The sequence below is a fragment of the Palaemon carinicauda genome, chromosome 40 (assembly GCF_036898095.1).
Source record: "Palaemon carinicauda isolate YSFRI2023 chromosome 40, ASM3689809v2, whole genome shotgun sequence".
NCBI lineage: Eukaryota > Metazoa > Arthropoda > Malacostraca > Decapoda > Palaemonidae > Palaemon > Palaemon carinicauda.
In genome coordinates, this window is record NC_090764.1 from 38,488,416 (window position 1) to 38,503,910 (window position 15,495).

Consider the following 15,495-nt stretch of genomic DNA (forward strand, 5'->3'; position numbering starts at 1 on the left):
ATTTAATTATTCGATACAATAGCATATCCAACTCTAACTGTTTTTTCTGATAAATATTAGTAGCAATAAAAAGTATAGCAATACATTTTGTAAAGTTTCTTTGGTACCCTACCTGCAATGATTGGAATTCAATATATAGTTGAAAAAATTAAAACGAATACAAATACAGTATGGCACAAGGCAAAGTTATTGTCCATGGTGGAAAGTTCTTTCTTATGAGTTACTGTTACTTTTAACCCACAGATATGTCTATCCCCTTTATTATCAAATCACTACTTAAATTAATAATCTTAGTTCTTAAAGAGGGTACAAATAGGATTATTCCAATTAATATAATATAAATGAACTTGGTGATGATAAAAAAGCATAAAGGTATACCCAGATTCCTTGATAATGAAGAGAGGTCATACTTCCGGACATTAATTTAGAAAACTGTGAGAATCAAATTTTCAAAACGTATTTAATGATCACCGACAACACTGTATTGCTACTTTCAACCCCAAAAGGGAGGCAGTTTCTCAAGTTAATTATGGAAAAGATTACCTTTACTTTTTATAGAAAGCAATATTCCCAATTCAAGCATTCACCAAATATACTGTATGTGAAATTATGGAGCCTCCGTGGATCAATATTTTCTTCCTAGGTCATTTTTTCTGAGGAAATGTAAAATCCAACAGCTCAAATACCACCAACATTTCTATTTTGGGGACATACATTAAGCCTGATATACTTTGGTAATTAAACAAACATCAAAATTATTAAAAAAAAAGTTTTGAAAGTGATTAACACCACAAAATCCCAGGTACTAAAGTAGCCTTATCTTCCCTCACCACCTGTTTGCAGTAAAACTTTTCTGATATGTATGTATGTATGTAAATATATATATATATATATATATATATATATATATATATATATATATATATATATATATATATATAATATAATTTTATGAACAAATTTTCTAACCTTTTATCTGATAAATATTAGTTTCTAATTACTAGAAAATGAAGGTCAGTACTACTCTACTAAACTGCCAAGAAGGATAAGAATAAATTTATACTCTTGTGTATTCTTATCTTGGGCATGGGATGGATTTTTAATCACTCGGGTAAATTTGCACCCGAATCTAACAGATAGATGCTCATATTCTCTTAACCTTTTTGGAAGTGCAATGGGTTTATAACTTTAATCTTTAAATTAATCTGCTATCAAATGTACCGTAATAAGAAAGGTGGATTTCTTCATTAATTTTCCTTTAATTTCAAGGCTTTCAGTGTAAGACAAATATGGGAAAATATAAAAAAATTAAGAGGCCACTGCCTTCTTATGGCATCGTTGTTGTTATAAGTAAATCCCACCAATAAACTATACTAATTATATATATATATATATATATATATATATATGTGTGTGTGTGTTTGTGTGAGTATATGTATGTATATGTATATGTATATGTATATATATATATATATATATATATGTATATATATATATATATATATATATATATATATATATATATATATATATATATAGTGTATATACATATATCTATGTCTTTGACTCCTTTACAAGCTAATATGGTCATTTATTCAGAGTACAAGTTAAAGACTCACAGCTCATATAAGCTCAAGTATAACAGCAGTATATACTTCATCCTTCCTTTCATCATTTGTAGCTTACCAACATCTACTAGCAAATTCTACTTTAATACCTGGGAATCTCTCTAGGTGGAGATTTCTTTATGATAAAACACTTTGTTTATTGTATTATACAACTTAATGTAGATAAAAAGGGATGGGTTCAAGCTGAAACTATATTGACAATAAATGGAATCCACCCTCCAGCGTAACTTTCTTGAAGTTAAAAAAAAAAAAATACTGGAAAGATATGTTCTTTCTTCAACTAAATGTTGAAGTTACTTTGAAAAAGATGTTATATATAATTAACAGCTAACCATTTACAGCACATTAGCAAAACTCTTTGACAACAGACAATTGCAAATCCTAGAGAAACCAAAACAGTAACGCATCAATTAAAATGAGGTACAACTGAATACCTAAAAAAAAAAAATGGCTGGTTAAGAAAAACTTTTTATTCATCATCAATCTCATCAAATTCATCCTCTTCAATGTGCGTTATCGTTAAAACAACAGAGTCCCTGCCATTCCAGTTCTCTTTGATCATCTTTGACACAAGTGGGATGGATGGGTCGGCTACATCGACATACTCATAATGAACACCATCAACAGTTTCCACAGTTGCAGCCATCGCCTGTTCCAAAACATCTCCTGGAGCCTGGAAAACCTGGTGGTCTGGACTCAAGTCTGGCTCTACTTTAATTTTCTCCTCTTTTATGGGACTCTTTCTTCTTAATCTGTTCTGTTGAATCCTTTCAGCTTCCTCAACAGGATGGTCCCTTTTACGATGCGTCTTCAGAGCATTGTGAGTTTTGAAGGCACTATCACAATATATGCATTTAAAGGGCATCACACCAGTATGCCGTTTACTATGAGATGTATAATGGTGTTTCAGAGCAAAACTTTTTCCGCAAACCTCGCACACAAAATTTTTTATACCGGTGTGCAACGTCATATGTTGTTTACGTGTGGTAATATTTCGAAAATCTTTGCCACAAACCTCACACTTATATGGCTTCTCTCCACTGTGTATTCTCAGGTGTCTTTTATACGAGCTACTTGTTGAGAACTCCTGTTGGCAAACTTCACATCTATATGGTTTTATTCCTGTGTGAATAACATAATGCTTCTTTAGATCTCCATGCCTAATGGTTTTGTATGAGCAAAGGTTACAAGAAAACCTGGCCGCTGATGTATGAGTAGCCAGGTGATATTGCATACCCCCTTGAGATTTATATTCTTTCCCACACACAGGACATTTGTACAGCTGATCTCCATCTTGCAAATTTTTTACTGATAGCCTGCTCAAATCTATTTCTCTGCCATCATCTGTTTTGACAATCAACGGATCATCTTCAAAGTCATCCCAAAGCATCTCCGATTTTATATATGGTCTTTTCTTACGTCTTTTACCTGGAGGCCTTCCCCGCTTTCTAGGAACAGGCATTTCGCCTAACCTTTTCATTACCATACTTTTAGAATTTTCCTCTTCCTGAGAAAATTCTGCAAAATCTTCCTGAAGCACTGAGGAATCTTCTGAGCCTCGCTCATCACCAATTATTTCCTTTTTAATCTTAACAATGTCATCAGCATCAGATTCACCACTTTCTTCCACATTAGCCTCTGGCACATACTCTGGGTCAGCATCACTATCATGCAAGTCTTCTTCAGTTAATTTAGTTTTCTCATCCTTCTTACCTCCTTTATTCTTTGGACTTTCTTCTACCTTATCAACTTTATGATTCCCTGAAAACTCTTGAGCCTTTTCTGTGAGCTTTCTTTTACGTTTTCCAGGTGATACTTCAGTGTCTTCAATATTAGATATTAATTCTTCAGGTTTCTCCTTTTCAATCTTTATCTTTGAAACTGCAGGTCCTTTCAATTTATCATCTTCTGCTGAATGAACTTCACTTTTTCTGGAAGAACATTGTTCAGCCAACCATCTTACTTTCTCTGTTGGCTTTATTTGACGTTTGCCTAAGGAAGGTCTTGTCAAAATACTCTCGAACTCATCTGCGAGAGTTCTTCGCTGCTGCTTTGCCTTCCTCTTTGATGGTTTTTCCCTAACTTTCCTACTTTCTTGAATTTTGATAATTGGCTGGTATAATTTGAAATCGCCATCAGATAAATCTGTTTTCTTAGAACCAACATCAAGACTAGGTGAAGTATAAACTTCCTCTTCTTCATCTTCCTCACTACTTTCCACATTTGATTTGTCTTCCATGGCGGGGTCCTTCTCTTCATCACTTACATCAGTGGCCTCACTTTTTGCTTTAGTTTTCAATTCTGCATTCTCTGTATTCCCATCAACATTCTCCTTGTCTTTTGTTTCTATATTATCTTTACTATCCCCATCTGTTTTGGATTTGCTCTTCTTAATGGGGGATTTTTTCTCAATGTCATCTGAAACCATTTTCTTTTTAATTTTACCTTCACTGCCACCACCTTCATTATAATCCTTCACTTCAACATAACTTAACATTTTCAACCCTTTGGTTAAAACACAAAACAAATCTTCATCAAAATAACTTTGTGCATTTATCTGTGTGATTGAGCACTGTTGTCCAACAAATTTTAAGGTAACATTAACACCCCATGGAACAAAAGTGCCTTGACAGGTCAGGCAACTGTCACAGTATTGATAAAAGACTTCTGTGTCACTTTTCCTACACATTAAACACTCATAAGCAGTTTGATCTGTGTCATAACAGGAGCAGTCTGTGAATAAAGGGTCGTTTCTTGATGCATATGGATGTGTATTTCCCCTTTTATCACATATCTTGAGTTCCCCTTGTGACGAAGACTGGTGTAGTGACTTTGATGGTAGTACATCTTTGCATATCTCTCCTTCGCAAACTCCTTGGCCCTGAAAATAAATGGGCCTCATTATTTGTAAATAATAAACTAAGTGAAAAATACTTTACTGCAAATCTACTTTTTATCATCTGCTGATGTCTACCAGCAAAGTCACTTCCCCTCATTAATCTTAAACTAAATTCAGGAATTACTTTTACACCGTTCCCAAGAACTGTGCAACAATCATACTTCTGCAATGTCACTTTCCTAAAATTAAATGGCTGAAATAAGTTAAACTCAAAGTTTACTAATTGCCACACTAAGGTCTCTTTATACATACTGTACCAATGTTAAAAAATTTACCTAAACTCCACACCTTTAAAAATCCTAAGTACATACATTGACTTGTTTTTATTTAAAAGGCTTATTTGTCTACTTAAAAATATGTTGTACTGTTAAATCCTCTAAATGTATATTTTCATTAATACATATTTGCTTTAAATATCAAATGGATAATCACAATAATATGTTATCCTTATATATCAAGTAACATAAAAAAAAAGTAAACAGTATGTCTTCAGGGTACAATGGTCTTATCTTTTGATGTTTCGTGGATATAACGCATATCCAATTCATCAAGTAAAATGGTATATACACTACAATATCTTTATTTATTGAATGTTTCATAGATTCTACAGTATGTTCATGCACTCCATACTTTTTATGTCCTGGATATGACCTTACTATACTGCATTAGCATTGGGGGTTGACTTCAGTATTGTACTGTATTTAAGTGTGTTTTGACTCATACCACAGAGTTACAACATATCTCTTTCATAAACTGAGGACATACTGCCCTTGCAGTGAAACACAGATATCAAAACAATTAAGAATGAAAAAACCATCATAGTTTAACAGTTAACTTACGTTAATTTTATATAAATCATAACTTAATTTGTAATTATGTTCAATTACCATGTAATGTTAAAGGTCGAATTAAATTAATTTTTGTGCTGTAAAATAGATATTGTAAAAACAAAAACCATTAAATTAAATCAATCTTCTTGAAAAAAATTAAGAAAATTTTGGCAAAATTGCCAAGCAGGGTCAGTAAGGCAGATGGATTTCTAGAACCAACACATTATAGCCCATCAAGCCATGGTACCAAAACTGTTTCAAAGCAGCATGGCGGCTTACATAGCAATACAGTGAGCCCTCCATATTCGCAGGGGTTAGGTAACAGAGACAGGCGTGAAGATCAAGAATCTGAAAATAATTGCTGCCCTATGGTGGCTTAAACCATAACCTACTAACTCGCTGAGCATATCCTACCTCCAGTTGACTATCACATTAGGTAACCCACTGTGAGCTACACTGTCTTCAAGTGCTTTCTATCATGGCCACACCATGCTATGTATAACAACAAAACACTTGTTCATATCTAACAACACTTGCTGATACTATAGAGTAAAAAAAGCCATAAATAGTTAATGGCTGAAATGCACCGGAAATAGAAAACAAAAGTAATAAAAGCTTTAATGAAGCCCAATTATCTTTTTAATAATCATGACTTTTTAGAATACGATAATGTTTGCTTAAAGTAGTCGGTCAGCTGACAAAATCAAATGCCGAGTATTAAGGTTTCGTATACAGTACAGTATAATACTGTATACTATTAGTAGTTCTTTTTCAATGAAAATAAGAATATTTATTTGATAGGTGATAAAATAAATAACAAAAAATGACAGTAAAACATCACTAACATTTACAAAGTTCTGTGCGGCACTACGCTTTCAGGATTGCACTAATTGAAAATGAAGAAGACACTACAGTATCACATAAACTACAGTAGTGTATATGAACTGTAGAGAGCCCCTGTCTAGACACAAACTAGAAAATCATAAACTAACAAAATAATCAACTCTCACTTCCATTAAAAATCCTTATGTTCCATGTATTGTACTTATATCAAAACCCTCTCTACATTAAATTCTAATCATATCTCTTCAATTCATATTCATTTTTTTCATAGAATTTCATCCAATTACTTTTAACTTATCATTTCCTTTTAGTGTGTGTGACAACACTGTCCAAACTTATCGCTGATTACGTGAATTGGATATTTTGCTTGACTGTGACCTTGACCTTAGAACTTGACCTTCCAAAATTTAATTATTTCGAACTTTTTACATAATGGTTTATCCATGCAAGTTTCATTACTCTACGATTAAAATTGTGGCCAGAAATCTGTTCACAAACACACACACAAACAGGGGCAAGAACATAAACCTTCCAACTTTGTTGGCGGAGGTAAAGACTATATGTGTGGTAAAATATTTATAATAAAAATGTAGTAGAATTAAGACGGGCCTTAAATTGCCATTCGCCCATTATATGAAAAAAATGTTTTTTATAAAGGAAATTTTGGGGTTCGCCCTTTACATGGGGTCATCCTTTACACGAGAATATACGATAATTCAATTTAAAAAGGACCTACTCTTTCTCTCTCTCTCTCTCTCTCTCATAAAATCCCTCTATTTTTATGAACTTCCCTGGCATTGATATGGCTTCTCTCTCAAAGGTGATTGAATGTAGATTACAGCCCTTAAAATAAAAATTTCCCAATTTCTTTCCTTGTAATTGCCCTACACCTCTTGTGTAGTATTGGGATCATGTGATAGTGTATAGTATTACAGTACTGTATGTACAGTACAACACTACTATGTAGGTGGATATCACTTCATCTTCCAGTTCTCTCATCAGCATGTGCTAGTGAACAATGTTACCTACACTCTAGATTGTGATTTTGTTTTTAGGAGGTTCTATAGAAACAAGTTATCATTCATCTAATTTAAATGGGATATCTTCTGGCTTCTCTGTCTTCGTGTGAGGGCTGTTCAAGGGAACTATAGCCGGGCAATAATGGTCATCATTCTCTTTGTCATGTGCCAGGGATAAAGTGTGATTTAAATTAGTGTTGTGAAGATTGTATTTCCTTTTCAATTCCTCTTTCAAATGACTTCATGTCCTTTTGCAAAACCCTTGCATTCCCATAATCTAGTTAGCTATATATGACCACTGGATTTTGATAAAGAAGACTGGGTAGGTAATCTGGATCAAAATATTCCTCCTCCCGCTGAAGTAAGCGATCATGAGCAACCTTTGTTTACATTTATCAACAATGTGCCAAATTGGACGATTACTATAAAAAGCGATTCGCACTTTTTCATATCTTCTTTAAAAGCTGAGAAATCATCGCACTATTTTTTTTAAGTAGCAGTAAGGATCAGCCATGTGTAGGGTTCTCCATTAGCTCATCTTAATTTTTCCAAAGAGGGGTTATGTGATGATAGTACGTCGACTACTGAAACAAGTCTGTAGCGTGGTGCAGGTACAAAGGGTAGTAAAAAAACAGAAAAGCATGATGATTCCAGTTTGGAAGATTCTAAGGAAAAGGAACATGTAGGTAAAGAGAATGCAGAAGATGAATCGAGTGGGGTATTTTTGTTTCCGTCTTTGAGTAAGTTTATTGCAGAACTGTGCCCAACCAGAATAGCTCCAGTGCTAATAATTTTCAATATATCATGTCACCAATTGCTGTTGTATCTAAAGTGACATATACAGCAATCCCTTGGTTATCACGTGAGCTCTGAAAAACCACAAAGTAGATACAGAAATAAACGGCATATTTTCTTTTTTAATTTTTTCACTACATGAAACGAGAGCAGGAAAAACACCTAGTATGGATGATGTGAGGGCTGAGATGTTAAAGGGGGGGGGGGGGGGGGTGTGTGTGACTGTACTTTAATGGTGGGTAAGATTGTTTAATATATGTTTTATGTTGTCAATGGTACCAGTGGATTGGGTGTGCATGTATTGTTCCGCTATACAAAGATAAGGGAGATATGCATGAGAGTTGTAATTCAAGGGGTATTAGTTTATTGAGTGTGGTTGGAAAAGTGTATGGTAGAGTGCTAATTAATAAGATTAAGGATAAAACAGAGGATGCAATCATAGAAGTGCAGGGTGGTTTTAGAAGAGATAGGGGATATATGGATCAGATTTTTACAATTAGGCATATATGTAAGAAATATTCAACAAAAGGTCAGGAGGTGTATTTTGCATTTACGCATCTAGAAAATTATGATAGAGTTGATGGGGGGGCAATGTGGAATGTGATGAGGTTATATGAAATTGGTGGAAGGTTGTTGCAAGTAGTGAAGAGTTTATGCATAGGCAGTAAAGCGTGTTAGGATAGGAAATGAAGTGAGTGAGTGGTTTCCAGTGAGAGTGGGACTGAGGGATGTGATGTCGCCATGGTTGTTCAATTGTTTGTTGATGGAGTTGTGAGACAGGTGAATGCTCAAGTGCTTGGTCAAGGATGGAAGCTGATTGATGATGAGAGTGATCATGAGTGAGAGGTGAATCAATTTTTGTTTGCAGATGATACGGTTTTGATTGCAGACTCGGAGGAAAACCTGGGTTGATTAGTGACTGAGTTTGGAAGGGTGTATGAGAGAAGGAAGTTGAGAGTTAATGTGGGTAAGAGTAAGGTTATGAGATGCACAAAAAGAGAAGGTGATGCTTGGTTGAATGTCATGTTGAATGGAGAGTTACTTGAGGAAGTAGATCAGTTTATGTACTTAGGGTCTGTTGTTGCTGCAAATGGTGGAATCGAAGCAGATGTACGTCAGAGAGTGAATGAAGGATGTAAAGTGTTATGGGCAGTGAAGAAAGTGGTAAAGAATAGATTAGGAATGAATGTAAAGAGAGTTCTGTATGAGAAAGTGATTGTACCAAATGTGATGTATGCATCGGAGTTGTGGGGAATGAAAGTGACGGAGAAACAGAAATTGAATGTGTTCATGGTGAAGTGTCTGAGAAGTATGGCTGGTGTATCTCGATTAGATAGGGTTATGAACGAAGTAGTGAGGGTGAGTACGGGTGTAAGAAATTAATTGGCAGCTAGAATGGATACGAGGCTCAATACTACGCAGTACTCTAGAAGTTTTATTCCAGCTGTTACCAAGTTGTGGAATGATCTTCCTAATCGAGTGGTTGAATCAGTAGAACTTCAAAAGTTCAAAGTTGGAGCAAATGCTTTTTTGTTGATCAGGCAGACATGAGTCTTTTTATAGTTTATTTATGACATATTATTTTTTGATGTTGTTAATAGTTTACAGTGAACCCTCGCTACTTCGCGGTTCGACAATCGCGGATTCACCACTTCGCGGGGTTTTCCCATAACCCATATATATATACATATCGCGGATTTTCCGGAAAATTCGAAAATACCGCGAAATCTGAAGATAACCAAATACGATATTTTGTTACCTGTAATTCCATTAATACTGTAATTATAGTAATATCTGCTCTTACTGATTGTTCATTGCATTACATATGATATATAATTCAGCACAGAAAGAAATAAAACACGAAAAGAGAATGTGATCATACGATAATTCAGTACGTAGTAAAATTAAATCGAACATGAAACGCAAATCAGATGCAGTCATACCATATTAGAATGGTGTGTACTGTAATGGATGTGCTTCTTTTCCATGAATCTTTTGTATGTATACGTACGTAGTACAGTACTGCATCCAATAATATTCTTTGTTGCAAAAATCACATTTCGAATAAGTACTGTAAGCGTACGAGAGAGAGAGAGAGAAAGAGAGAGAGAGAGAGAGAGAGAGAGAGGCGTAAAATAGCGTACGTACGTAAATTTTTATTATTATTGTTATTATTATTATTATTGTTGTTGTTGTTAATAAAATTATTATTGTTATTATTATTAATCATTATTATTATTATTATTACTGTACAGTATTATTATCATTATTTATTATTATTACGGTATTGTACTTAATCTACGTACGTTCAGTGTGCGCGGGACATCTTCTATGAGTAATCAACGCACCATAGTACTGTATAAGACGGGTTGTGATTGGTTCAAGCGCTGATAGATGACGAATCAAAACTCAAGTTTTGTTATCTAGCCTGTGATTGGTGTTTGGCCCGCATCTCCAACCCGCAGCATCAGAGTTCTCGCGGGACTGCATCGTTCACTTTCTCTTTCCGCGTATTGCTGAGTAGACGTTCTTAAGTTTGTGAAGTTGAATCTGTGCTGTGTGCGACTGTTTTAAGTTGAACTTTTTGTTGAACTTTCTGTTACAATGGCTCCCAAGCGTTCTGCTTCTAGTAAGGCTGGTAGTGAGCCTAAACGCCACCGAAGAATGATGACGATAGCTGAGAAGGTTACGCTTCTCGACATGTTAAAAGATGGTAGAAGTTACGCGGCCGCCGGCCGCCATTTTGGCATCAACGAATCCACCGTTCGCTACATCAGGAAGGACGAGGCGAACATTAGAAAGACTGCTGCAATCACCTTTAGCAGATCAGCGAAGCGAGTCGTTACAACGCGTAATAAAACGATCGTACGCATGGAAGGTGCTTTAGCTGTGTGGATTGCCGACTGTCGGAAGAAGAACATAGCGTTGGATACGAACACCATCCGAACAAAGGCTTTGAGCTTGTATGAGAATTTTGCGGCAAAGGAACCTCATGACGACGATGGCGACCATGCTGAAGAAGATGATGATGTAGATGATCCTCAACCAGGGACCTCCACTGATTCCCAGCGTCAGAAACAACGTTTTTCCGCCAGCAAAGGATGGTTCGCGAAGTTTCAGAAACGCTTCGCCCTGAAAAGCGTTTCCCTGCATGGGGAGTCTGCTTCCGCTGACACTGCCGCTGCTGAAACTTACGTGAACCAGACTTTCAAGAACATTATCGCTGAAGGTGGATACAAGCCGGAACAAGTGTTTAATATGGATGAAACCGGCTTGTTTTGGAAGAGAATGCCGTCGCGAACTTTCCTGTTCAAAGAGGAAGCCAAAGCCTCTGGCTTTAAGGCATTCAAGGATCGCGTTACCCTCGTGATGTGTGGCAATGCTGCTGGATTTTTGTTAAAGCCGGGGCTTATTTATAAGTCGAAAAATCCTCGCGCTTTGAAAAACAAAAATAAGAATCTCCTTCCCGTGTACTGGATGCATAATCAAAAGGCATGGATTACGAAGATGCTGACCTCCAACTGGTTCCACCAGTGTTTCATCCCGCAAGTCCATGAATATCTCTTAGAGAAGGGCTTGCCATTCAAGATCCTTCTCCTTATGGATAACGCTGGTGGACACGCAACTGACCTGTCGCGTGAGGGCGTTCAGGTTGAGTTCCTGCCACCCAACACCACGTCATTAATTCAACCAATGGACCAGGGGGTTATCAGGGCGTTCAAGGCCCTCTACACGAAGAATACCTTGGCGGACCTCGTTGCGTGTGTGGATGCTGCCCAAGATGACGAGGATGAAGACTTCAACTTGAAGGCGTACTGGCGGCAGTACACCATAGCCACGTGCCTGCAGAATATTCAAAAGGCACTTCAAGAGATGAAACCTGCAACTGTAAATGCGAGCTGGAAGAAGCTGTGGCCCGATATTGTTTACGACGACAAGGGATTTACTCCGTCGGAAATCCAACACTCTGCAATACGGAAATCTGTGCAGTTGGCTGCCATAATTGGGGGTGACGGGTTTGGCGACATGACGACTGAAGACGTCGACGAGTTGTTGGACTGCCATTCCCAGCCCCTAACTGACGCAGATCTCGAAGACCTGACGAAATCGGCAAGTGAGGAAGAGAGTGAGGGTACCCAGGAAGAGACCCAAGAAAATGTAGAAGAAACGGGCTTAACATTAGAACGGCTCGCCAAGTTCTGCAACCATATGAAGGAGGCGAAAGAAATGTTGCAAGAGTGGGACGAGGATATGGTTCGCGCGATGCAATTCTGCAACAAGGTCGATGACATCACGACTCCCTACAGGATGCTCTTGGATCGAAAAAAGAAGCAGCGGCAACAACTTCCGATCACAATGTTTTTTCAGCCTCGCAAAAAAGAGCCAGTTCCTCCTGCTAGTACGCCTTCGGAAGAAATTGAAGAAGTTGAAGAGGTGTCCCAGGAAAAGACACCTCCGTCTGAAGAGACGTAAAATACTATCATTGACTGCACAGTAGAACACATCATCAGCTTCATCATCATCATTTCTACTGTGCAGCAAATTCATCGCCATCGTCATTCAAGTTTTTCTGGAACTTCTTTCGTGGTGAGTACAGTAACAATCTTTATTTTTTACTTTAACCTGTTTTATAGTTTAGTACTGTACGTACTGTATGCATTAAGTTAAAGGGAAGGTTTTAAAAGTCTACATGTTGTAACCTATCATATTTTTTTTGTTTAAAATTTACATTTACGTACGTAAAACAATCTCTCTCTCTCTCTCTCTCTCTCTCTCTCTCTCTCTCTCTCTCTCTCTCAAATTGTTTTCCTGCTTTGCTACGTACAAGTACTGTATAATTTATATTTGTAAGGTAACATATTTTGTAAATGCTTTGTACTGTAAATACTGTATGTACTGTATCATTATTTATCACTATCATCATGCGTGTTAAATGCCTTGTTTGTTCTGAGCGTGGTTGTTTACTGAGCGTACACGCCGTCGTTTCAGGCGGCGTCATAAAGAAAAAGATTTCATTTGGAAGTCCTAAGAAAAATACGTAAACTAAAACATTGGTAATAAAAAAATCAACATACAGTACTGTATAATCAATATAATCGATGCAAAAACTAACCATACGTACATATATGTGTACACTAAATGAGTTTGTTTCTTCATTATGATCAGAGATGAACGTAAACAAAACATTGGTTGCCATTTTTTATCGTGCTTTTTAGGTGTTTAGGAAACACATGATATAAAATCGCCTTTAATATTTGTGCCTGTTTTAGTTTAGGGTGCTGTAGTACATGCATTAAGTGTTCTGTACATTACAGGGTGTAAAGGGTGGTTTGTTAACAGTACTACGTACAAGGGAAGGTTTTAAAAGTCCGAATATACATGTTAAATAAATAGGTAAATATGCTGTCACTACTTCGCGGATTTTCACCTATCGCGCCCGCGTCTGGAACCTATCTACCGCGATAAACGAGGGTTCACTGTATATATGACATGTCTGTTTTGACGTTGTTACTTATTTTAGAATGATTTATTGTTAATTTGTTCTCTTCATTTATTTATTTCCTAATTTCCTTTCCTCACAGGGCTATTTTTCCCTGTTGGAGCACCTGGGCTTATAGCATCTTGCTTTTCCAACTAGGGTTGTAGCTTGGATAGTAATAATAATAATAATAATAATGAATGTGTTGAGGTGGCTTGGTCATGTAGAGAGAATGGAAGATGGCCGTCTGCTGAAGGTGATGAATGTATGAATTGATGGGAAAAGTAGTTACAAGTAGTTTGTATGTCTTTAAGACTTTTTTAGTCCATCTGGGGAGACTATTTGCTCTTGAGTAAAGTGACCTAATTCAAACGTTTAGTTTTTAAAATCTTGTATAATTTATTCTTGAACTCGTTTTACGTGTTACTATTCACTAAATCCACTGGAAGTCTATTGCATGTATTTGCTATTTTGTATGAAAGAAATTAAAACAGTGAATGGTGTTGTATATTTTCAATTCCAGTTTGTATTCATTACCTCTGGACTGATTTGTGCAAAGAGTGAATAGATTGCTGTAATCTACGTTGTTATTCCTCTAAGAACTTTGAATGCTTCTATTAACTGTCCCCATACTAGTCGAGTTTGTAAATCAAATAAATTCAAATGTTTTACCCTCCGTCTATATCCAAATTGTCCTAATGTTGGAACTAGTTTGGTGGGAAAAGATGTAGACAAAGAAGAAGGTTGTATTGCTTCCTGGCTATCTCTATCCTTCTGAATAGTTGGAACCCAGAATTTGACTCCATATTCTAGATGGAGTCTTACTAATGATGTGTACAGCTGTAGTTTCTGTACTTGAATTGTCTCTTTATGTAACCTAATAGTTTTTTTGCTTCTTTTCAGCTTTTATGTTGTTTGGTGAATTTCAAATTTTTGCTAATAATAATGCAGAGATCTTCCTCCAGATCCAAATTTTCTATTTAATTACCCAGTAGTGAGTAATCTGTTTGTGGGTTACTACAACCTATGTGCATAACTTTGCCTTTCTCACAGTTGAAAGGCATTTATAATTTTCTGGATCATTCTCTTGACTTAATTAGATCCTCTCTTAAGGCTTCTACATCAGCTGAGTTTACAGCATTTATGCCTAATTTAGTAACATTGGCAAATTTGGCTATTCTAATACTGTAGTTAATCCTAGGTCCATGTCATTAATGTAAATCAGAAATAGAATGGGCCAAGGACAGATCCTTGAGGTACTCCACTTATAACAGCTGCCCACTCTGAAGCTTCTCCATTAAAGAAGAGGAAGGCCAAGATCTATGTGGATGGAGGGAGTAGAGAGCGCTCTAGGTGATAGGAAGATAGATGTGAGAGAGGCAAAAGAGCGTGCTAGAAATAGGAATGAATGGTTCCGATAGGCCCTGCTGATTCCTCCAGTTGCCTTGGTGACTGTTGAGGTAGCAGCAGTAGGGGATCAAGCATATGAAGCTTCACTTGTAGTGGATAACGAGGGAGGGTGGGCTGTGGCACCCTAGAAGTACCAGCCAAACTCGGCTGAATCCCTCATCAGGCTAGGAAGAGCTAAGAGAGAAATGTTCCCCACCCCGTTTTTTTTATGTCGGCTACCCCATAAAGTTGAGGGAAGTGCCTTGGTAGATAGATTTTTTCGGTTTTTCAATTTTTTTTAATTTCTTCATAAATCAAAGGTTTTACAAACACTACTGACACCTGTTCTACACTCTTTAAACACTTTTTAACCCAAAACTTACTTTTACTGTAAACAGGCTTCATCATCATCTCCTACGCCTATCCCTACGTATATATCCATCCATATCCATATACCAAAGGCACTTCCCCCAATTTTGGGGGGTAGCCGACATCAAAAGAAACAAAACAAAAAAGGGGACCTCTACTCTCTACGTTCCTCCAGCCTAACCAGGGACTCAGCCGAGTTCAGCTGGTACTGCTAGGGTGCCACAGCCCAACCTCCCACATTTCC

General features: G+C 36.7%; 1 protein-coding gene across 1 annotated transcript in view; it reads right to left on the bottom strand.

The window, feature by feature from the left end:
* Positions 1 to 1,553: 1,553 nt before the first annotated feature.
* LOC137631688 (uncharacterized) overlaps positions 1,554 to 15,495 on the bottom strand; it is a 69,948-nt gene continuing 56,006 nt past the window's right edge. Inside the window, exon 6 of the mRNA XM_068363565.1 lies at positions 1,554 to 4,509. Within this exon, the coding sequence (XP_068219666.1) occupies positions 2,098 to 4,509 (2,412 nt within the window). The 3' untranslated portion in view covers positions 1,554 to 2,097. The remainder of the gene's footprint in view (positions 4,510 to 15,495) is intronic.